The sequence below is a fragment of the Hyaena hyaena genome, unplaced genomic scaffold (genome assembly GCF_003009895.1).
Source record: "Hyaena hyaena isolate Hyena2069 unplaced genomic scaffold, ASM300989v1 scaffold_1182, whole genome shotgun sequence".
Classification (NCBI taxonomy): Eukaryota; Metazoa; Chordata; class Mammalia; order Carnivora; family Hyaenidae; genus Hyaena; species Hyaena hyaena.
In genome coordinates, this window is record NW_024081815.1 from 487,290 (window position 1) to 512,287 (window position 24,998).

The window sequence follows — 24,998 nt, forward strand, 5'->3', positions numbered from 1 at the left end:
ATTTAAAAATTATAAAAGAAGTCATTTCCAACCCTGGACACGTGGGTCACCCAGTTGGTTAAGTATCTAGTACTTGATTTTGGCTCAGATCATGATTTCACCATCATGAGACTGAACTGAGCATCGGGCTCCATGATGAGCATGGAGCCTACATGTAGTTTTCCCTCTGTCCCTCCCCCCCAGCCCCAGCTTGTGTGTGTGCGTGCACATGTGCTCTTTCTCTCTCAAAAAATAAAATGAAAGGTGGGGGGAGAGGAAGGGAGAAAGGGAGAGAGGGAGGGAGGAAGGGAGTTACCTTCTTCCCTAAAAATCACAGCATTGAACTTTTGGTTCTGGACACCAATGTAACTAAACTTTCACTGGCAGACCAAGAGTTGGCCAAGAAGGGAGGTCAAAACAGAAAAGGAAAGGCAAGAAAGTATTTCTGTCTAGAAATATCAGAGCATCTATTCTTCAGACCAACCAAGGTAATGAGGTAAATGAGATTCCACCAGTAGAATGATGGTTGTAGGGAATGGGGCCCCCGTGAGAGGTTATCAATCTCAAAAAGGAGATTCACTGGCAAAAACTGCCCTGAGAAAGAGAGTCTGGCATGAGCATTCCTGGCCCAAGGACTTCTGGCCTTTGTCCTCCCATTTCAGAAGACCAGTAACATCTCTCCCTTAGGGATTTAAGTACAGTCGTAAAGACAAATGAGAGCCAGTTTCAATTTTGAACCAATTACATTTAAAACTTTCCTAAAGCTCAACCTTAACTAGCTTTGGGGTTAGAAATACAAAAATTCACAAGCCATAGATCAGGAACATTTGAATCTTACCCCAAAAAACCTTGAGAGGGAACATGGGCCTTTTGAGCAGAGAGTCCTTAGTTCCAAATTTGGGTCCCCCGAAACTCACAATTTGGTCCTGCATCGTCTGTTCTTAAGGATATATCACCAGCAACATGTAACTTTCTGCTGCCAGAATAGCCAGACCTATGAGTGTGACATATGTCAATGTGAACTGCATGAGCCCAAGTCCCCTGATGCTCTCCGCCTCTCAGAAAGCCAGAGGATCACCCTCCATCCCTTCAGACTAAAAGCTCCAGAAGTAAGTGGCAGAAGACAGAAATGCAACCCAAATCCACCGCAGTTGCTCTGCCACCACAGTTCACCCCTGCCTGTTTATTCTGAGATACCCATGGGTCACATTTTGGAACAAACCTTAGCTCTGTTTTGACCTACCTCTGAAAAGGTAGTCTAGGGAAGGAAATCAAAAAGGCCGCCTATACTCAAGGAAAAGCAATGAGCCACAGCCTAGGGACAATGTGCGTTGTTTGTAAACAGCAGCCTAAATGTCAGAATCAATTATTCATCATTCAACAAAGCAAATGAGTAACCTATTATAAAACTACTTAATTCTTACTCAAGATTTGGCCCAACAAAAGAGGAAAGCAGCAAGGTGTTAGTCAAAATCTTGAGACTATAAAAGCTCTAGATCAGGTCGGCAAGCCATGGGCTAACAGGCCAAATTCTGGCTGCTGCATGTTTTTATCAATAAAGATTTACAGACACAGCCATATACATTTTTCACACATTATCTGTGGCTGCATTCATGCTACAAGAATAGACTTGAACATAGTCTGCAAAGCCTAAAATATTTACTATCTGTTCTTTACATGAAAAGTTTGCCAACTCCTACTCCATACTTTCAGTACTCAAAGTGTGGTCCGTGAGCCCGGTGCATTGGCCGCGTGTGGAAATTTACCAGAAATGCAGAATCTCACGCTCCAGTCCAAACTTACTGAAAATCTGCATTTTAACAAGGTCCCTACGAGACTGTTGTCCACATTCTAGTCTGAGGAGTACTATTCTTTTAGGGCTCTGTTTCTCAAACTTGACTGCCTCATTATTTTTTTAATAGTTATCGTCAAGTTGGTTTGCATATAACACCCAGTGCTCATCCCCACAAGTGCTCTCCTCCATGCCCATCACCCCCTTCTCCTCTCCCCCTCCATCAGCCCTCAGTTTGATCTCACCATTCAAGAGTCTCTCATGGTTTGCCTTCCTCCCTATCCCCAACTATTTTTTGCCCCTTCTTGTCCTCCACGGTCCTCTGTTAAGTTCCTCCTAATCCTCCTATACATGCAAACTTATGGTAGCTGTCCTTCTCTGCCTGACTTATTTCATTCAGCATAACACCCTCAAGGTCCATCCATGTTGCTACACATGGCCAGATTTCACTCTTTCTCACTGCCATGTAGTATTCCATTGTATAGATAAACCACATCTTTTTTTTTTTTTTACAAATAGTTTATTGTCAAATTAGTTTCCACATAACACTCAGTGCTCATCCCCAAAGTGCCCTCCTCCGTGCCCATCCCCCCCCCCCACATCCATCAGTCCTCAGTTTTTGTCAGCATTCAAGAGTCTCTCATGGGATAAACCACATCTTCTTGATCCATTTGTCCACTGATGGACACCTAGGCTCTTTCCATGGTTTGGCTATTGTTGAGAGTGCTGCTGCGAACACTGGGGTCCATGTGCCCCTATGTATCCACACTCCTGGATCCCTTGGGTAAATTCCTAGCAGTGCTACTGCTGGGTCATAGAGGAGTTCTAGTGTTAATTTCTTGAGGAACCTCCACATTGTTTTCCAGAGGGGCTGCACCAGTTTACATTCCCACCAACAGCATAGGAGGGTGCCCATTTCTCCACATCCTCGCCAGCATCTAGAATCTTTTGATTTGCTCATTTTAGCCACTCTGACCAGCGTGAGGTGGTATCTCAGTGTGGTTTTGATTTGTAGTTCCCTGATGAGGAGGGATGCTGTGCATCGTTTCATGTGCATCGTTTCATGTGTCTGTTGGCCATCTGGATGTCCTATGCCTCATTATTATAATAGCCAAGACACAGGAACAATCTAAGCATCCACCAGTGAATGAATGGATAAAGAAGTTGTGGTATACATATATACAGGGGAATATTATTCAGCCATAAAAATGAAGAAATCCTGCCATTTTCTACAGCATGGATGGACCTGGAGTATTACGCTAAGTGAAGTTAAGTCAGACAGGGAAAGACAAATATTGTTATCATCTCACTTATATACGTGGGATTGAAAAAACTAAAAAAAAAAAAAAATCCAAACTCTAGAAAAAGAGATCAGATTCATAGTTACCAGAAACAGGTAGTGGAGGGAAAAGAAAAGGAAGGTACAAACTTTCAGTTATAAGATAAACAAGTACTAGGGATGTAATGCACAACATGATGACTGTAGCTAACACTATTGTATGATGTACAAGAAAACTGTTAAGAGAATAAATTCTAAGAGCCCTCATCACAAGCAAAAATTTGTTTCTTTTTCTTCTTTTGTTTAATTTTACCTATGTGAGATAATGGATGTTAAGTAAACTTACTGTGGTAATCACTTCCGAGTATGCAGAAGTCAAACCATTATGCTATACTCCTTCAATGTATACAGTGATGGATGTCAATTATAGCTCAATAAAACTGGAAAATACCTTTTTGACTGCTTGTTGCATTCACCTGGGGAGTTGCTTTCTCACTACTGATGGCCTGGGTCTGAGGTAACTCCAGGTTGGAAAGTTTGCAGGAGTTTCCATCTCCTCACAAGGTCACCCCACACAGCTCTCAATGTCATTAGATCCCGAGGGGGTATGCTCAAAAAACCAACCAAGGGTTGGGTGGGGTGCTTGGAAGGAAGGAGAAAGGAAGAGGAGAGGAAGAACCTTTCTCCTCTTCTACTCTGTCATGTTTCCCCATTTCAAAGATACTCTTTCCGCTATGCAATTTTGAATATTTTTAAAGGAAATTAGAATAGGACCTCATTAGAACATGACTTATTATAGATCTGTACAAACTGCTTTTGCCAAACTGTAGCTTGCATTTTCAAAAACCTAGAAGATCTAGTCAAATTTTTCCATATACTTGTAAATTTGTTTTTATAACTAAACATCACAATTAAGCAAAGGCTCTTTTCTGTGTCCCTAAAGGACATAACTTCAGCATCATCCTTGACTCGACTCTGCTCTGGGACAGGTCTATTTGACTCAGTAGTTTAATCCTTACAAACTCCTGGGAGGAAACTCTCATTAGCTGCATGGTGACTGTCAGTGCTGGGAACACCAGAATAGACCATAGGCAGAAGATCTTCCCCCTTTACCTTAGGTCACCAAGGATGTGCAGTGAAACATGGCCCTTGTCAACATCGAGTCTTTACTTATGGAATACAGGAAGTCAATATAGAGTATAGAGTGTGTCTATACTGAAAATTAAGTTTATTTGCTAAGGAACTCAAATGTAACATGGGAAAAAAAATCTGTCTATGAGAATGGAGTTGGGCTCCTTGTGATTTAGTTCAACTCACCTCCAAAACCTAGTAGGAATTTCTTAGAGCAGGAAGGAAGGTCTCACAGAACTGAAGCAGAGACCTTTCCCCATCACAGCTCAATAGTTAGATCACGCAAACAATTCTGAGTCAATATATACTGGCCTTGAGCTAAGAAAAAGAAATCAGTCAGTAATAAGAAACAACCTAACCAAACAAACAGGAAAACAGCAAAAAATAATAATAATGACACTCAGCGGTCAGGTGTTAAAGACAGGCTAAAAAAAAGTTCAAAATTCTCTAATGTAAACAATGTAACAATGAACACAGATAAGAGAGGCAAAGGATACTGACTGCAGGTAGCTAGTTGCCAAACATGGCTGCCAATAATAGCTCCTGTCGGTGTATGCTCACACTGCTCCTCAAGCCAAGAGATGAAGTCTTTCACCTGCCTTTCAATAGGGACTGGGCTTGTCCCCAGCTCTGCTCAAGAGGATGCTGCAAAAGAAACCTGAGACCTCTAGGCCCAGGCCTTAGAAAGACTGGCAAATTAGGATTCCTCTTCTTGGAACCCTTAGCCTTCCTTTAAGAGTATATACCATGCCACTCTGTTGGAGAAAGAAGCCAGAGGAGGAACATTGAGGTGGCAGACATGAGTGAAGAAGCCACCTCAGATGTCCAGCCATGACCAACACATGAATGCAACTGCATGAGAGACTCCAGATGAGGCCAGTAGATGAGCCATCCAGCTTAACCCTAACCCAGCCCACAGAATCATGAGAAATGATCATAAGGTATCTTCCACTTTGAGCTGGCAAGGTTTGGGGTGGGTGCTACACAGCAACGGATAACCCAAACACAGAGCAATGCAGTAGGTGAGGCATTCTACCTGCAAGAAGAAAATTAAAACCTGTTCTCTTCCTTCTGGCAACTGACTGATCCAGATCCAAAATGAATAGCAAATAACTCCAAACTCCTCTACAAGGAATCAATCCTTCCATAAATTCTTTAAAAAAAAAAAAAAAAGGAATTGTGTTTATGTGAAACAACAAGAATGATGGGTATTAAGGAGGGCATTTGTGATGAGCACTGGGTATTACAGCTAAGTGATGAATCCCTAAATTCTATACCTGAAACCAATTATACCACATATGTTAACTAACTAGAAGTTAAATACAAACTTGACTGAAACTATTTTCCCCCTTCCCTTCCCACAAAGTCTTCTATTAAGTTTCTCAAACTCCACATGTGAGTGAAGTCATATGATATGTCTTTCTCTAACTGACTTCACTTAGCCTAATACCTTCCAGATCCACCCACATTGTTGCAAATGGCAAGATTTCATTCTTTCCCACTGCCAAGTAGTATCCCATTGTATATATAAACCACATCTTCTTTATTCTTTCATCAGTTGATGGACATTTGGGCTCTTTCTATAATTTGGCCATTGATAGTGCCGCTGTCTATAAGCAATGAATCATGGGAATCTACTCCCAAAGCCAAGAACACACTGTATACACTGCATGTTAGCTAACTTGACAATAAATTATATTTTAAAAAATCAAAATAAATAAATTTTTGCAAAAGCTAAAAAAAAACCCCCCACAAACTTGAAAAGAAAAAAAATCAAAATAAAATTTATTTGGCAAAGTTGTCAGCATCCAAATACTATACAAATACTTCGGTCATGCCACTTTTTCCTAGCACTGCTTCCCTGGACTTTTCCAACCCCAAATGTTTACCTTTGTTCCCAATGTCATTCACCTTCTTTCTCTAGGTGTTGGGTTGTTTCTCTGGCTCATAAGCAAGATTCTGTCAGAAGTGGATTTGCTGTCACACCCTCAGACCACCTCTACTCGGCTATGCTAGGGTCTAGAAAATGAGAACTAAGAATAGTGGGTTAAATACAATTTCTTTCTCTTTACTCATCTCCACTATCTGCCTGTCCAGTCCGTGGATTATTAATGGAACTGATATTCCCTTACAACTGACTGAGCACGACAAAGAGCTAGATAAGAAGGGAGTCTCTGACAGCAGCAGATGCAACCCCAGAGATAGCAAATACACACATGCGTCGTGGCTATTAGTTTCATCTTGGGCTGGAGAAAGTATCACAAAATGTACACAGAGAACTCGAACATTCCTAATGAACTCTTCTCCCATTCAATTAAAACTCAATATATCAAAACAGATTCTTTTCCGCTAAGTTGTACACCTGAAGCTAATGTAATACTGTGTGTCAAATAGACTTCAATTCAAAATAATAATTTAAAAAGTGCTTTAAATGATTCATTTAATATCAAATCAAACTAAACATATGTCTCTAAATGAATTCCTAACATACTCAAGTTGTATTTGGACCAAAAGAGGATAAACTCAGGCATTAAATTCCCCCCACTCACCCCAAGAATAAAAGTAATAAATATTCCCTATAATATTTTAAAAGTAGCTCTCTGCTTTGGGCCTCTGGAATTTCATTTGAAGGCTATCATGGCATTTTCCCAAATGCTTTCAAAGTCCTACAACCAACCAAACCCTCAACCTAAAATAATACTACCCAATAAACTCTTAAAAACTAAACACTTTTACAGTACCATATTCAAACTATTACAGGTGGCTGATATTGTTAAAATTTTTAAATACTGGGGCGCCTGGGTGGTTCATGATCTCGCGGTTCGTGGGTTCAAGCCCCGCGTCGGGCTCTGTGCTGACAGCTCAGAGCCTGGAGCCTGTTTCAGAGTCTGTGACTCCCTCTCTCTCTGACCCTCCCCTGCTCACACTGTCTGTCTGTCTGTCTCTCTCTCTCTCTCTCCTAGAAATAAATAAAACATTTAAAAAATTTTTTTAAAAAAATATAACCTCTCAAAAGTGAATCAGGAGGAAACAAAAAAATTGAACACACCAATTACCAGCAATAAAATTAAAGCAATAAGCAAAAAACTCCCAAGAAACAAAATTCCAGGACCAGAGCTTCACAGGCGAATTCTACTCAACATTTAAATAACATTTAATACCTATTCTTCACAAACTATCCCAAAAAACAGACGAAGAAAAGCTTCCAAATTCATTCTATGAGGTCAGCATTATCTTGATACCAAAACCAGACAAAAACACTACAAAAAAAGAGAACTACAGGCCAATATCTCTGATGAACATAAATACAAAAATCCTTCACAAAAATATTAGCAAACTGAACCCAACAATACATTTAAAAACTCATTCACCATGATCAAGTAGGATTTATTCCTGGAATTCAACTGTGGTTCAATATTTAAAAATCAATCAACATGACATATCACATCAACCATAAAGGATAAAAACCTTAGGTTCATTTCAACAGATACATGAAAAGCATGTGACAAAGTACAACATCCATTCATTATTTTAAAAACCCTCATCGGGTTACCTGGCTGAGGTGTCCAACTTCGACTCAGGTCATGATCTCACAGGTTATGGGTTCAAACCCCGCATCAGTTTGGTGCTGACATCTCAGAGCCTGGAGCCTGCTTCGGATTCCATCTCACCCTCTCTCTCTGCCCCTCCCCTGCTTGCAGTCTGCCTCTCTCTCTCTCTCTCTCAAAAATAAACAAACATTAGAAAAATTAAAAACAAAAACCCTTATCAAAGTAGGTTTAGAGGGGACCACCTGGGTGACTCGGTTAAGTATCCAACCCTTGATTTCGGCTAAGGTCATGATGTCACAACTTGTGGGTTCGAGCCCTGGTGTCAGGCTCGGTAGTGACATGGTGGAATGTGTTTAGGATCTCCTCTTTGCTTCTCTCTCTGACCCTCCCCAACTTGAATGCATGCATGTGCTCTCTCTCTGTCAAAATAAATGAACATTTTCTTAAAAAGTAAGTTCAGGGGAAACATACCTCAACATAGTAAGAGCCATATATGAAAAGCCCATAGGTTACATCATCCTCAATGGGGAAAACCTGAGGGCTTTGTCCACTCTCACCACTTTTATTCCACATAATACTGGAACTCCTAGCCTCAGCGATCACACAAGAAAACCAAATAAAAGGGATCCAAACTGGTAAGAAAGAAGTAAAACTTTCACTATTTGCAAATGACATGAAACTATATAAAGAAACCCTAAAAATTCCAACAAAAAAACTGCCAAAACTGATCAATGAATTCAGTAAGATCACAGGATATAAAATCAATATACAGAAATCTATCGCATTTCTATACACTAATAATGAAGCAGCAAAACCAGAAATTACAAAAACAGTTGCATGTACAGTTGCACCAAAAATAAACTTAACTAAGGAGGTGAAATAGTTTTTACTCTGAAATCTACAAAATACTGTGAAAGAAATTGAAGACAACACAAGCGAAATGGAAAGATAGTCCATGTTCACGCACTGGAAGAACAAATGTTGTTAAAATGTCCATACTACCTAAAGCAATCTACAGATTTAATGCAATCCCTATAAAATACAAACAGCATGTTTCACAGAACCAGGACAAATAATCCTAAAATTGGTAAGGAACCACAAAATACCCTGAATATCCAAAGCAATCTTGGAAAAGAAGAATAAAACTGGAGGTATCACAATCCCAGATTTCAAGATATACTACAAAGCTGTAGTAATCAAATCAGTATGGCACGGACACAGAAACAGACACATAGATTGATGGAACAGAATAGAGAGCCCAGAAATAAACTTGCATTTATATGGTCAATTAATCTTGTACAAAGGAGGCAAGAATATGCAATAGGAAAAAGTTTCTTTAACAAATGGTTTTGGGAGATATGTCTGGGAAGCAACATGGAGAAGAATGGGACTGTACCACTTTCTTACACCATACACAAAAATAAACTCAAATTAAGGACCTAAATGTGAGGTATGAAACCATAAAAATCCTAGAAGAGGGTACAGGCTGTAATTTCTCTGACACCGGCAATAGCAACATTTTTCTAGGCATGTCTCCTCAGGCAAGGGAAACAATAGTAAAAATAAACTACTAGAACTACACCAAAATAAAAAGCTTCTGTACAGTGAAATAAACAATCAACAAAGTCAAAAGACAGCCTATGGAATGAGAGAAGATATTTGCAAATGATATATCTGATAAAGGGTTGGTATCCAAACTATATAAAGAACTTGTAAAATTCAACACCAAAAAACAAAATAATCCACTTAAAGATTGGGCAGGTGTGCGTAGGTGGCTCAGTCAGTTGAGCATCTGTCTCTTGATTTAAGCTCAGGTCATGATCTCATGGTTCGTGGGTTCAAGCCCTGTGTTGGGCTCTGTGCTAACAGCATGGAGCCTGTTTGGGATTTCTCTCTGTCCCTCTCTCTTTGTCCCTCCTCTGCTCACATTCTCTGTCTCTCAAAATAGATATATTTTTTTTTTTTATTATTGGGCAAAAGACATGAACAGACATTTCTCCAAAAAAGACATATAGATGTTCAACAGACATATGATAAGATGCTCAACATCACTTATCATCAAGGAAATGCAATTCAAAAGTACCATGAGATATTACCTCACACCGATCAGAATGGCTAAAATCAACAACACTAAAAACAACAGGTGTTGGGAAGGATGTGGGGAAAAAAAGGAGACCTGGTAGGAATGCATAGTAGTACAGTTGCTGTGGAAAACAATATGGCGGGCCCTCAAAGACTTCAAAATAGAATCACTATAGGTAGCATCCATTAATTCCACTACTGGGTATTTACCCAAAGAATACAAAAATATTAATTCAGAAAGATATATGGACCCCTATGTTTACTGCCTTATTATTCACAATAGCTCAATTGTGGAAGCAGCCCAAGTGCCCATCAATAAGTGCCTAGATAAAGAAAAAGTGATACACACACACACACACACACACACACACACACACACACACACAACGGAATATTACTCAACCATAAAAAAGAATGAGACTGCCATTTACAACAAGGATGGATATGAGAGTATAATGCTCGTGAAATACATCAGAGAAAGACAAATATCGTATGATTTCACTCATATGTGGAATTTAAGAAACAAAACAAAGAAAAAAAAAAAGACAAACCAAAAAAGAGACTTTTAACTATAGAGAACAAACTGGAGGTTGCCAGAGGGGAGGTGGGGTGAATATGGGTAAAACAGGTGAAAAGGATTAAAAGTTCACATATGGTGATAAATACTGAGCAATGTATAGAACTGTGGAATCACTATAATGTACATCCTAAATACTGTATGTTAACTATACTGGTATTAATAAAAAACTGCTTTGGCACCTTTGGAGGTATTAAGAGACCAACTCATAGCACAAATTAAAAAAAGACAGATACTCAGGCCACCTTTCAGCAGTTTATGTCAGTATAAACTATGTATCACCATATTCAAGTTGTTTGTTGATAAGGGAAAATCTTTTTTATAGAACAATTCCAGCTAATAAATACAGACAGAATGACAGAACTTGAAAATTACTAGATGCAATACCTAATGAACTCATGTACCTATGTGATATTATGAATGACTGTAAAAATAATTATTAGGCCAGTGGTTTTCAACCCTGGCTGCACATTTACATCTCCTAAAGAACTTTAAAAACATGCTGAAGCCCCAGGGAGTCTGGATGCCACTGTCCTGGGGTGCCGCCTAAGCATCAGGATTTTCTTAAAAGCTTCCTAGGTGAGTCTAAGACACAGTCAAGAAAGAGGATCACTGCCTGAGGTGAAACGTTGATGGGTAAGTTAAAATGGAAGGATCAGGCTGACCAGACCCAAACCTTCTGATCAACCTCCGCCCTGGGACCGGGGCAGCCCATCATCACAAGCCTACTGCAAGGCCACCACAGGAAGCACACAGTGCTGCCACTGAGTCTTCCTGCCAAAGAAAAATTGAATGTGAATCTCATCAAGCCTCTAGATTCAATTAACAGGAAATATAAAGGACAGAAGAACACGTTCAAACACTAGGATACAATCAGCCAAATCAAGATTGTTGAAAACTCTACCAGACAAATGACACAAGTTTTTCAAGAGATAACATTCACAGATAAGCAGGAGTGGGAGCTCTTAAAAGTTTTGAAGGTTAACTGCAATATGTATACTTTGGTTGGATACTGATTTGAATGAATTGTTTTTTTTTTAAAAAAGAAACAAACATGTTTTGGACAATTACAGAAAACTGCACATAGGCTACTAATTAATGAGATATTGTCAATGTCGTTGGGTATGTTCCTAGTACTGTGCTTAGTTAAAAAAATGCTTATCTGTTGAAGATACATAATATGTTTATAGTAAAATGATGTTGGGGATTAGCTTTTGAATTCTCGAGCATAAAAACAGGTGGGGCGGGAAGTGCATGAAATCAGAATGCAAATGAAGCTCACTGGTGAGGCTGGATGAGGAGGACCTGGGGATCTATTAGGTACACTTTCACGTACATTTAAAAATTTCTCTAATAAAACGTTTAAAATTTTTGAACAGAGTGCAAGTCAATAAAGGTTTACTTTGTACCTCCATCCCCAAAGAAAACAATTTATTTGACATTAGCTTTCTCTCTCAATTTTAGGAGACTATAATGGCACATCACATCATTTGGTGAGGAGGAAATAAGAGGAAACTATACTTCCTTCCTTAATCCTGCCAAATGCTCTGTGAAAATGGTAGTTTAACGTTCTCATTTCATGGGTAAAGAAATCAAGGTCCCCCAAAATATGTCTTTCTTGCCTATGTGTTTGGTGGAGACATGATCCTTACTAAGGTCTGCCCAGTAGCCACAGAAGGGAGTGTCAGACGATGTTAGGTTCTGAGCTTACAAGTACCAGCCAGCCAGCCACAGTTCTTCCCTCACAGTGGTCACTTCAACTCAGTGCTCTAGATTTGGGGAGAGAGTTTTGTAGTGAGGAGTAAACACTAGGATACTTATTCTGAAGTTGAGAGAAGACAGGGAAGTCTTAGCTATCAGAAATGCTAAAAAAGGTTACTCTGTTATTCTCTTCCCAAGACAATAAATGAGGAAATGGATTAATAAAGATGAAAGGATACATGTTACAACATTATGTTGAGTGAAACAGGCTAGACACGAAAGGTCTCATATTATAGGATTCCACGTATATGAAATATGCAGAATAGGTGAATCCATACAGAGAAAGGAGACTGGTGGTTGCCTGGGGCTAGGAGAAGGCAAGAATGAGGAAGGACTGCTAATGGGTATGAAGTTTCCTTTTGGAGTAACAGAAACGTTTTGGACTAGACAGAGGTGATGGGTGCACAACATTGTGAAAGTACTAAAAGCCACTGAATTGTAGCTTTAAAATGGTTATAATTTTAGGGGCGCCTGGGTGGCTTAGTCGATTGAGCGTCCGACTTTTGCTTAGGTCATGATCTCGCAGTTCGTGGGTTCGAGCCCCGCGTCGGGCTCTGTGCTGACTGCCAGCTCAGAGCCTGGAGCCTGTTTCAGTCTGTGACTCCCTCTCTCTCTGACCTTCCCCTGCTCACGCTCTCTCTCTCTCTCTCTCGGAAATAAATAAAACATTAAAAATTAAAAAAAAAAAAGGTTATAATTTTATGTTATGTGAATCTTATTAAATTTTTTAAAAATAAGGGAAAAAAGCATGAGAAGCTAGGGGAGGAAAGAACTATGAAACAGAAATGATAAAGATTTAAAGGTTGTTTGGAAGATATACTCAACAGGATTTGAGTGCTTCCAGTTGGCTGGGAGGGAAGATTCTTGGGAGTCTGAATAGCTGGCTGTAGCCCATGGAATGAAGTAATATGCACTGAGGATAACAAGGGACCTTAGAAACAATGGGAGCCCAGTGAATGTTCAATATCATCCGGTTTCCTCTTTTTTAAAAGAACAACAGTAAATTACGGTATACCCTAAATACAGTGTAACTGGGTTATAACGAGGCACTGCTAAATACCTTATGATCTCTGAGCAGGCAAAATGGAGAAACTGGAGGATGGTTTCATGGAGTTGATCAAAGTAGAACAACTAGACTAAAAATCTACTCGTTAGTAAATTACTTAGCACCTAACAAAAGACCTGCCACAGAGCAGATTCTCCGTCAATCTGCTCAATAGATGAATCTGGAAGGCATTTCTAAAGGATAAGCAAATAGACCAATTCCTGCCCCATTTGTAAGCATGCTCATTAATAGCCCAGAAAACCAATCAAATAAAAAAGCAGATTTATCAGATTACGAATCATTTAGAAGTGGAGACAGTAGTTGATACATTGAGTGACAGACGTGAGATTTTTAATGGTTTTTTAGGATCCTATTCTAAGAAATTAGTTCTGAATGCAGGAAAAGCTTTATTTATGCACAAAATGTTTATCATAATATCATTAACAGCACAAGCTAAGTATCCCACTATGGAGAACTGTTTAAGTAACTTCCTGCACAACCAGTGGAAAAAATATCCAGTAACAGTGAAAATTCTCATAAAGAAAGACTGGATGATGGAATTAACAATTTTTTTTCTTTCTACTTTTATACTTTAAAGATTTTCTTCAATGAAGGGGAAAAATAGTTGGGGAGAAGGAGGGAGGCAAACCATGAGAGACTGTTGAATGCTGAGAACAAACTGAGGACTAATGGGGGTGGGGGAGAGGGGAAGGGGGGTGATGGGGGAGGGCACTTGTTGGGATGAGCACTGGGTTTTATATGTAAACCAATTTGACAATATACTATTTAAGAAAAAAAGGATTTTCTTCAATGAGCATAGTTTTTTGTAACAAAAATAAACATATAGAAGATCCAGAAATGTATATATTTTTAAAAGCTGAGCCATGAACCAAAGATAAATGGATTTAAATAAGAATAAACGTGAAGTTCTGGGATGAGAGGTTAAAAAACAAAGCCAAGTTTAGGGCTGGAGCAACATGGCTTAACAATAGTTCCTGGGAGATACAAAAAAAAAGACCTGGACATTAACTGACCGTAAATTCGTTATGAGCCAACAGAGATATGGCTGAGGAGAAATGTCAGCCATAATATAAACTTCGGATTTTTTATGTAATTTGTATGCAAAACAAAGGCAGTAATAATATTCCCATTGGGCTGTGTTAGTTGGACTATATCTAGAATATTGTGCTGAGCTCTGAACTGGAGCTTTAAGAAAAGATGTTGAAAACTGGACAGCAGCCAGAAGGCTGAAGCATCACAACCACAACCTGGAGCAGTGATTCTCACACTGGCTGCATCAGAATCACCTGGAGGCTTGTTAAAATGCAGATTCCTGGGTCCCCTCCCAGAGTTTCAGATTCTAGAGATCTGGAGTAGGACCAAGAATCTGCATTTCTAGCTACTTCCTAGGTGATGCCGATGCTGCTGGTCTGCGTACCACACACGGAGACCCACTGGCATTGTGGATAAAAGCCCAGAGCAGACTGCCAAGGACAGAGTTCCAGCTCTTCTGCCTACAAGCTATACGGCCTTGGGCGAGCATGTATGCTTTAGTTTCCTCATTTGGAAAACAGAAAATTTTGACCTGCCTCATGTGGGCATTATGGCACTATAGTAGTTCATATTTGCAAGGCATTTAGAACATCCAGCCTGGCATATAATGTTTGTTAATTTATTAGGAACATTAAAGACATTTCATCTGAAATAGAAACACATTAAACATCTTCGAATACTAGCAGGCCTTTCTACATGGAAGACTTATTCTGCATACTTCCTGGGGAAAGACATGCAGTCAAGATTAGAAGTGACCTAGGAGGAGTGTATGGATCTCTATCAAGAAGGGCTTTTCTGGGGCGCCTGGGTGGCTTAGTCGGTTAAGCGTCCGACTTTCGCTTAGGTCATGATCTCGCGGTTCGTGGGTTCGAGCCCCGCGTCGGGCTCTGTGCTGACTGCCAGCTCAGAGCCTGGAGCCTGTTTCAGTCTGTGACTCCCTCTCTCTCTGACCCTCCCCTGCTCACGCTGTCTCTCTCTCTCTCCTAGAAATAAATAAAAACATTTAAAAAAAAAAAAAAAAGAAGAAGGGCTTTTCAGTAGACAGAACAGCAGTGGAGCAAATGGCCTAGTTGGGTTCTGATACTCATCAGGGCACTCTCTTCCCTTGCTAGAAATATGAGGAGGTCTACAGCCTTAACCTCTATACTGTACTTCCTGTTGGGGCCAGTGAGAAGAGATGCAATTATGAAAGCTGCTACCCTGGCCAGGATGTGCAATGTAAGGCAGAGACATGGAGTTGGAGAGAGCCAACTAGCTCATGACAGCAGCACATGTGAGCCAGGGATCTAAAGGGAATGGGGAAGGATGCTGGAAGATGTTTACATGCTGTGTGTCCCTGGAGGAGCAATGGAGTAGAGGCAAGAACCACACATTCTTGAGCACATGCAGTCTTGAATTTATAACAGGGAAGGTCAGGAGACAGTTTGACAAAAGCTTTTCCCTGTCTTTTCTTCCACAGAACAACTTAAAATGAAAATGTGAAATGAAGCAAGAGTGAAGGTATCACGGGAAAGTGAGCTGTGTGCAGAGCTGTTGAGGTCTGCAAGGAAGAGCCACAGGAAGCCTTACCCATAGGCTACAAGGACACTGGCAGTGATGAGAAGGGAGGCACAGAGAGGACAGTGCCTGAGTCAAGTGCACACACAGGGTTTGGGCTCCTTAGAATCTTCCTCCCTTACAGTGGCATCCAGGAGCACTTTGTTTCTCCATTGCATTAACTAAAATTTCTCCCCATCTGCCCAGCACCCACGTTCCTGCTGTCCTTTCCCAGGAGAGTGAAAGCCCCAGGGAAAGGAAGCCACTAATCGTCTTTGAACCTGCAGCTCCTACTCCAGCACCTGGCACATCATGGGTTCTGAAACCATTTGTGAAATTGAATTTGAAGTGATGCTCACATGAAGATGCAGTGAAGTGCCTTCAGGAAGGATGGAAAGAGCGCATACCCCGGGAGCTATGCCCTAGTTGCGGACCCTGAAGAGCAGATCTGAGACAAGGACTGGAGTATAAGCAGTTCATCTTGCAAGTGAAAGAAACATCAAACACCAGGAAGGGACCAGAGAAGTGAGAAGAGCAAGGCAGGCTGTTAGTAAAGGTTTTGAGTCAGCTGCCCATGTGAGCAAGTGGAGCTTACCCCACTGGGGGAACTTTGGGAGCCCATGTTGAACATATACTTGAGGGAGGAGAGGGCTGCAACACATACACAGCAACTCCCATCAGTCATTGCGTGTGCTCATTCTCCAGACCGCTGGGCCCTCTGTATGAGTGGCACAGCAGGTTCCAATGGTAAGAGAAAGCTCTTGGGCAAAGTGCAGGCGCCTATAGCTGGAGGTCAGATAGATGTGCAATGAAATGGTAATGGCATGGCACTGGGCCTCCTACCACCACACCAGGGCTCAGCAGGTCTGGGGTGACCCAGGAACTTGCATCTCTAATGCACCTCTGCCTTCTCTACCAAGAAGGACAAAGATGAGTCACCAAAGACGACTATCAGCCTAAAGACAGCACCAGAGTAGACCATGAAACAAACTTCACTAACTAGCCTGTGTCTACCATTTGTTTCTCATATATTTACCTTCCCATAATCTGCTGCCCTTGGAAGTCTAAAACCTCTTTCCTTTTTCATTTCACTGCAAATTTAGTATTCTTTGTTAAAGATGCTATCTATGTAAGCCGGGGCTCTCAGCCACCTCTTTGAGTTATTCATTTTTCTGAGTTTCTCTAATGTATGTATGAGATATACATGTTAATAAACTTCAGTTTGATTTTCTCTCATTAATATATCCTTTGCTACAGGGAGCCCAGTCAAGTAGTTAGAAGGGTACAAGAAAAGACTATTTTTCATCCCCGAAAGAGTCAAAGCCAAAGAGGTATTGAAATACACTTTTGTTTGGCCCTCTGTAGGAAAACTCTTCCCACCTTGCTCAAAGCCTGTGCCTGAGAGTTACATGCCTGTGGACATGGGACCATGCAGTATACTTTCAGGAACCCTCTGCACCTACTTTGGCCAAGGTTAAGGTCACTCACAGTATCTTAAGGATACTGCCTTCCTAGGAGTTCAATCCAGGTCTTTTCCTCGAGGGGTAGCCAGGCAAACATAGATCCAAAGAGTAAAGAGCACAAACAAGTATTTCAGGAAGGATCCAGTTTTTGGATACAGAATTCAATCTAGGTGGGGACCAGGTGAATTCAGGAAGCTGCTCCTCCTGATCTGACACAGACCTCTCCAGCAGAAGCCCTGCTCTTGCCACTAGGACAGCCAAAGGCAGTGTTGTATCCCTTCCTGCCAGGCCTCAGAATCGCTAGGTAGTGACCTTGAGATCTTCGTACTCTATTCTGAAAAGGCAAATATTTCAGAAGACATACCCCAAAATAATTTGTATCACTTTACTTACATTCATTCCACATCTATGATAACTGAAAAAATAACAGGCTTCCTATCCTTTGCTGCTAGTTTACAGTTAAAGCATATGCTTGCAGAAAACAGAATCCTAAAGAAAAATTGGTGCCTATTTCATGATATTAAATTTCCAATTGAAACCTACACTGTCAGTTTCACAATACTAAACAACTCATGACTTCTTAAGAGATCAGAGGGGAAAGGCAGGGAGACTGAGATAACAAATTCACCCTTCAAAGGGGCAAAGGCATCCTCGTTTATCTTTTACAGTATCACCCCTAGTGAAGAACACGACAAAGTCACATCACAACACTTCCATTTTGAAACCATGGTCACTGCCATACAAGTCAAGGTGTTAGGCCTCAACCCACTGTAGGTATCTGGACCCTCCCCATTCAGGAGGCCTGGTACAAGGGATTGCTTAGGTCAACACCCAATATAGGCAGTGCTGCAATTTGCTGCAGTCCAGAGCTTCATGGTGAGAGAAAGAAAAGCTGCTCCCATTCGCATATTCGAACATTCTTCCAGCTTTCCCAATGGGTTGCCAAGTGACTCAGCATTGGCCCAGTGTGGGCACTATTACTGATGAGAAATCTTCCGCCTGGGTGATATACTGCATACAACACATGCCCAAAGAACAGTGCCAAGTCATACCGGGAAGAGCAGGCAAATTATTCACCTCCACTTTGAATGCAGGCAAATTCTGTCTTAATGCAGAGGCTACTCAGTATCAGAAAGACAAAGCCCTAAGATCTTCAGAGATTTCCACCTAAGATTCAAGGAATTAGTAGGCAGAACCTCTCCTTTCTTGTTGACTATTAAAAGGCAATCAAATTGAGGACAGCAGAGGAAAAGGGCAAGAAAAAAAAAATAAGTTTTCAAAAACAACCCCAGAGCAGCAAGCTGCATAAATGCCTTCAGCTTCCTAAAATGTTGTCTTTATGAGTCTATGAGCTCCGCCCAGAGGTCATTTCCAGAACTGCATGTTCATTTAATTTGGAAAAAGAAAATCTGCATCTTCTGGGGTCCAGGGCTTGACATGCTTTGGAGCACTGCTGAAAATTCTTGGACAACATTCCTTCTTTCTTGCCTTTTATTAAAGTAACGTCCCTGAACTCTGAAATACAGGACATACTCAGGGAGCCTGGTGAGATCCAGGAGGAAAATTCCCTTTGATATTTGTACCTGTCAAGGAACTAGTTGAGTTCCTGGCAGGTTGAACTCAGCTCAAAGAAAGCAGAGTGTTCAAAGAGTACTTTTAGAAGAAAAGGTGACAGCTCTCATTGAAATAAAATAGAAGACTGGAGAACTCAGGGGCAAACAGGAACATGCCTAACACTAGAAGAATTGAGAATAATGTGCCTTCAAGAAGGATCCATGGGCCACCTGCCTAGAAGACCCAACTGTAAGGTGCCCACTCCTTTATGCCACTCAGAAGATCTCCCCCTGAGGCAACCAATCATACTTCCCAAAGAACTGACTGCAGTCCCCAGAACATTCGTCTGGTATCTATCCATTCATAACACACACACACACACACACACCCCCCTCATCAGTCCACTCCACCCTCCACAAAGGTGACCCTCAGTCCATGAGGGATCAGGCTATGATCAAGAGTCCTCAGTGCTCTGAGCTCTCAATTGCCCAGTGCAAGACAAACTGTGTTACAGATATCACAAGCTAACACAGCAAATAAATGAAGCCTTCAAAAAACAATAATATGTTGGTGCCAAAAGTTTCATCTACCATCTGGAGAGCTTCTCATCACAGCCCGCATGCTCCTGCCTTCATCCACTTGTGCCGCACATTACTTGAGACAGCTCTGACAGATTCTCGAGGGGAAAAATCCAACTTCCCCTTTGTCTTCTTCCAACACCTGCCACCCCCAGCCACCCAAGTTTTTTCTTCACTGTAAACAGTGAACATCCCTTTCATGTCTATTGAGAAAAATATCTATGGGACTATTTATCCATCTCTGGAGTAGTAAAGCTCTAGAAAATACCCTTGCTAAGCCTCTGCATGTTCTCATTTCAATAAGGCTAAGCATTCTCTGAATGTTACCCTCTTAGGGTTTTTTTTTTTTTTTTTGTCTGTTTAATAGGCCTTATATTTTTAGAGTAGACTTAAGTTCACAGTAAAACTGAAAAGAAAACACAGAGATTTCCCATAAAACCCCACCCTGACACATGCATACCCTCCCCCATTAACAATATTCCCCAAAAGATTGAGACTTTTGTTACAATCACTGAACCTACATTGATACATCATTACCACCCAGAATCCATAGTTTACCGTTAGGATTCACTCCTGGTGTTGTACTTCCTATTGGTCTGGGCAAATGTATGACAACATGTATCCACCCATTATAGTATCATAAAAAGTAGTTTCACTGCCCTATCCTCTCCCTCTGGTTTTTGACCATAGGGCAAAAATATCTGTACTCAGCATGACTCAGAATGACTCTGAGCCATGTTCCCCAGGCCTGCCTAGCACTAAAACTCACCAGGGAGACTGGCTAAAATCACAAATGTTCACACTGCACCTTCAGTCCACTAAATCAAACCTTGCAGGGGAGGGGCCCAGAAAGCTATAGAGCATTTAGGCATCCCAGAGGATTACTATCATCAGCAAACTTTCAAAATACATGTATAAAGAAGTGCTCCTACTTCAGAGTCTCCCAGACACAGAGCAGCATCCATTAAGAATGCAGCAGGGATTCCCTACCCACTTGAGCTTCAGCTCCATCTGAACACCTAGAGTTCAAGATGGGTCTGATTGTTTGTTTTTAGTATTAGCATGGCTGCCAAATACTTCTCTCACTCCTTGCTCTCCCTTGTTGCACAAGGCCTACCGAGTGTCCACTTCTACTAGAAAACATTTTTGTCTTCTGACACAATGCTCTACCACTGGTCTGCAGTTTATAAGCATACTATTTGGATCATCAGAGCAAAGTAAGTGATGGTTAGGAAGCAGACCTGCTTGGTTACAGGAAAAGATCTTCCTGAAGACATTCGTGTACATTGTGCACAAAGCAGAAGGACACACAGCCAGTAAGGGTTTTTCTTCTTTGTGCCTTGAGGGCTTTTCTGCCAGCTGCTCCCCATGGCTCCCCACTGCTCTGCATTCTGCCACAGCCAATGACGGCTTGTGGCAAAATTCGCAGGGCAGCAGGCCATGCAGCTCTTAGAAACAGCAACTAAGAGAGGAGGCAAGGCTGCATTATAAGGTGTTGGAAATGCGGTTTGAGAAAGGAAAAGGGCAGATCTTACTTTCTCTTATCTCCTAATGATGAAATCTATGCATTCATCCCAAAACAGACATCTAACTCTGGAGTCATTCAGAGTCAACAGTTCAGTCAATATAAAAATCAGGTACAGAAGAGGCGCCTAGGTGGCTCAGTCACTTAGGTGTCCACCTTCAGACCAGGTCATGATCCTGTGCTTTGAGTTCGAGTCCCACGTTGGGCTCTGTGCTGACAGCTCAGAGCCTGGAGCCTACTTCAGATTCTGTGTCTCCCTCTCTCTTTGCTCATCCCCCACTCACATGAACTCTCTCTCTCAGAAATAAATGAACATTTCATTAAGGAGGGCACTTGTTGGGATGAGCACTGGGGTTGTATGGAAGCGATGAACCACAGGAATCTACCCCCAAACCAAGAGCACACTGTACACACTGTATGTTATTCAATTTGACAATAAATTATATTTTAAAAATTAAAAAATAAAATTACAGTGTAAGCAAAAAATTAAAACATAAGAAAAAAATAAATGAATATAAAAAAATTTTAAATCAAGTACACAATACTGAACATGAAAATGTATTAAACAAAAAGAGTGTTTTATCAAAAGGAATCCTTACCTTTTCTTTGGCTTTCTTTTTTGTCCCTGCATCCATCCACTCATTTTCTTTCTCCAGCATGTCAATAAAGGCCCAGCGAACACCCTCAATCAATTCCTCCATCTATAAGGAAATACCCAAAGAGACGGGTCAAAACCAAGAAGCTTCAAACAAGGTTTTCTTTTAATGTTTATTCATTTTTGAGAGAGACTGACAGAGCACAAGCAGGGGAGGGGCAGAGCAAGAGCAAGATACAGAATCCAAAGCAGTCTCCAGGCTCTGAGCTGTCAGCACAGAGCCAGACACAAGGCTTGAACCCTCAAACAGTGAGATCATGACCTAAGCTTAAGTCATATACTTAACCAACTGAACCACCCAGGCGCCCCAAAACAAGGTTTTCTGAGCCATGAGAAATAGTTCAGTGCCAAACATGCTGGGAAAGAGGTTCATGTCACCTTGACTCCAAGCTCTGGCAACATTTCTTTCCCCAGGAAAATGCCCTTTGTCCCCCATTACTAGAAGATAACGAATCATTCCTTTGCAGAGAATGATTTGATGGTCCAGCTGTAAAATGATTACATGGGGAAAGGAATTCACTATAGGTTATGGCTACCTAGTAACTGACCTTTCTATACTTAAAATTAAGCTATCCTTAACAAGGTGGCAACAAATTTCAATAGTTAATAAGGATTTGAGAGAGACAAGCAAAGACATGGCTTTGTATTTCAGGCGGGTATTGCAGAAAAAAAGTGAGTTAACAGTTGAAAGAGATACTGTTAAAAGGGAAACCCCAAGGGACACTTCCCCAGTATAAATCAGACTTATGTCAGGACCCCAGTTCTTCCCAAATTTAGTTCCAGTGGTCAAACCAAATGCTTGGCTGTTTTCTATAATCCTCCTCATCTCCTCTCTATTCCCTTGAAGCTTAGAAAAGTCTTAGGTTATTTCAAATCTAAAATGGTAGGTCTAAAGGGGGGTGCTCCAGAAGAGCAGTCTTCTGAAAGACCTATTTCAAAATGTTTCAACAGTGAGACCACACACCCACACTGATGGTGGGTTCACCCTGGCTTTTCTTCCCATGTTTATGGATCAGCAGAGAGAACGAGGAAAAGGGCGATTCTAACACTTGCCTTCAGAGGCCCACACAGGGTAATCTGGGGAAGCCTTGCCTGTATATGGGTGCAAACCTCGCAAAATTCCATTCCCTTGCAGAGATGCTTTGATTTTCTTGGTATGACATTCAAGAAAGAATACTAGGTTTGGCACCAGAATTAAAATTTTCATTTGAGATTATAGGGTTGTAAATCCATTTTTAGCATTAATTCTAGAAGAAAAGTTTAGATGTTTCCTTGGTTCTATAATGAATTGTCGGCACAAAGCTCAAAATAATTTTTTTTTCTGTTTAATAAGTTTTCAGCTATGTTTTCAGTTCAATAACAGTTGTAGGGAACCAGAACTGTAAATCAGTGGGCTGGGTTCCATCGTATGTAAATAAGAACAAACAGCAGATGGAAGGGGGTGGGGGGAATTTCACAGCTATTTCTTCCCAACTTAGTAAAAACATTAAGGGAAATCTCAACTTGGGATTGGGGCATGGCTAAAAACACGAAATGACAGGAGAGCTGAGGTCCTTTAAAATCATTAAGTCAATGGTTCTCAACCTTGTCTACACATTGAGATCTCTGAGGGGAGTTTTAAACAATTTTGAGGGTGGGAAGTCAGGATGCTAATGTCATTATTCCAAAAGTCCCCCCAAATGATGGTAATTTGCAGCTAGGGTGGAGACCCACTGGTCTAGGGGAAGCCAGTGACTTTATGGATAAAGAAAATAAGAGTCAAGAGAGTCCATGGTCTGTTCCAGCTCTTATAGCTGAGGAGGGTCAGAGCCAAGACGCAACCACAGAACTGAATGGACAGCTGTGAGCTCAGAACTTCTAGGAACAACAGAGGTGTGCCTCATAAATGAGAGGAAAATGCCAGGGAAGTAAAAGGTAACCAACAGAGAGATGCAGAAGTCACTGTTTCAAACAGAAAACCCACACAAGATGGACGTTGAAATGACAAGGAACTCTCCAGCAACTGCATTTTTTGCCTGTGCAGTCACTAGCACCCCTAAGTCTTTATGATCCCATCACAAAGCAATGCACATCAACCTGCCCATCATTTTCACATAAGAAATAATATCTTCCCAAATTAACTAAGGAGAGGGCAATTAGAGTGGGGAAAAGTGGGTAAATTAATTTGGGAGAGACTCAGTGACCAAATCAATGGAACCAGGTGATTAATTTTATGTGGGGAGGTGAGCAAAGTGGGCAGAGTCAGACTACTTCCCAGACTTCAGGCAAGGGCAACTAGGTGAATGCTGCTGCCATTTTCTAAGTTTGGAGATGCTGGAAGAGAAAGAGGGCTGGAGACAAAAGCCACACCTCAGGAGGAGGTGCATGGGAAGTGGAGACAGCAACTCTGGACAACCCAGTCAATGAGTTTCTCTATGAGGGAGCAAGATTTCCTATCCCCTTCAAGGGAACTTGTAACATGAGACAGATCAATAGGAGAAAATCAAATTTAATAATGTATGTACAGGGAATCCCCACAGATGTGGAAATTCCAAAGACAGGCAAGATGAGGTACATACATGTCATCCTGAACTAAAGAGAAAGGGGGAAGGGGTCTGGGACTTCCAAGGAAAGGAATGCATTTCACGCACAATAAGAAGAACAGAGGTTTGGTAATTAGATGTTTGCCCTACCATATACATGGGTCATTCAAATAAAATTCACCTCTGTTAATAACCCTTATTCTAGGAAAGACTCCCAATTAAGATTCTTCTGTGTGGTTAAAGGAGGGACAAAATTTTCTTTGGAGCCTATAGGGTCTCAAGTGCCTTCAGCTCAGAATAATCTCCGTACCAAAGTAACCCACTTTGGGGCAGCCTGCCCTTGGCCTCTACACTGAGAAAGACAAAAAACAAAGATAAGGCAGAGATGGATGTGGAATTAAGAGAGGAGTCTGAGGGTTTGGGGCTTGGATTGTATGTGTATGTTTGTTGCTACTGCTACTGCTACTGCTTCAGTTGTTGTGGTTGCTGACCATGTGAGAGATTTAACTGTGTTGAAATATCAATGGAAATGCAACAATAAGAACACAACCAAACTGATTTTAAAATGAGATGAAGACATTAACAGACACCTCCCTAAATAAGAACTATACATATGGTGCTTGGGTGGCTCAATCAGCTGAGCATCTGACTCTGGATTTTGGCTCAGGTTTGTGGGATTGAGCCCTGCATCAAGCTGTGCACTGACAGCATGGAGCCTGCTTGGGATTCTCTCTCTTTCTCTCTCTACCCCTTCTCTCTCTCTCTGTGTCTGTCTGTCTGTCTCTCAAAATAAGTGCATAAACATTAAAAAAAAAAAAAAAGGAAGATAAGAATGCCTCTGTGGCTCAGTCAGTTGGGCACCCAACTTCAGATCACATTATGATCTCACAGTTCTTGAGTTCAAGCCCCACATTG

The 24,998-nt window shown here is 41.2% G+C and overlaps 1 protein-coding gene across 1 annotated transcript in view; it reads right to left on the minus strand.

Annotated features, from left to right (window-relative positions):
* The window catches only part of PHEX (phosphate regulating endopeptidase homolog X-linked), a gene marked incomplete at its 5' end in the record, with an annotated part of 120,443 nt that extends 98,836 nt beyond the window's left edge, over positions 1 to 21,607 (minus strand). The window contains one exon of the mRNA XM_039222728.1: positions 21,506 to 21,607. Within this exon, the coding sequence (XP_039078659.1) occupies positions 21,506 to 21,607 (102 nt within the window). The remainder of the gene's footprint in view (positions 1 to 21,505) is intronic.
* Between the last annotated feature and the right edge of the window lie 3,391 nt (positions 21,608 to 24,998).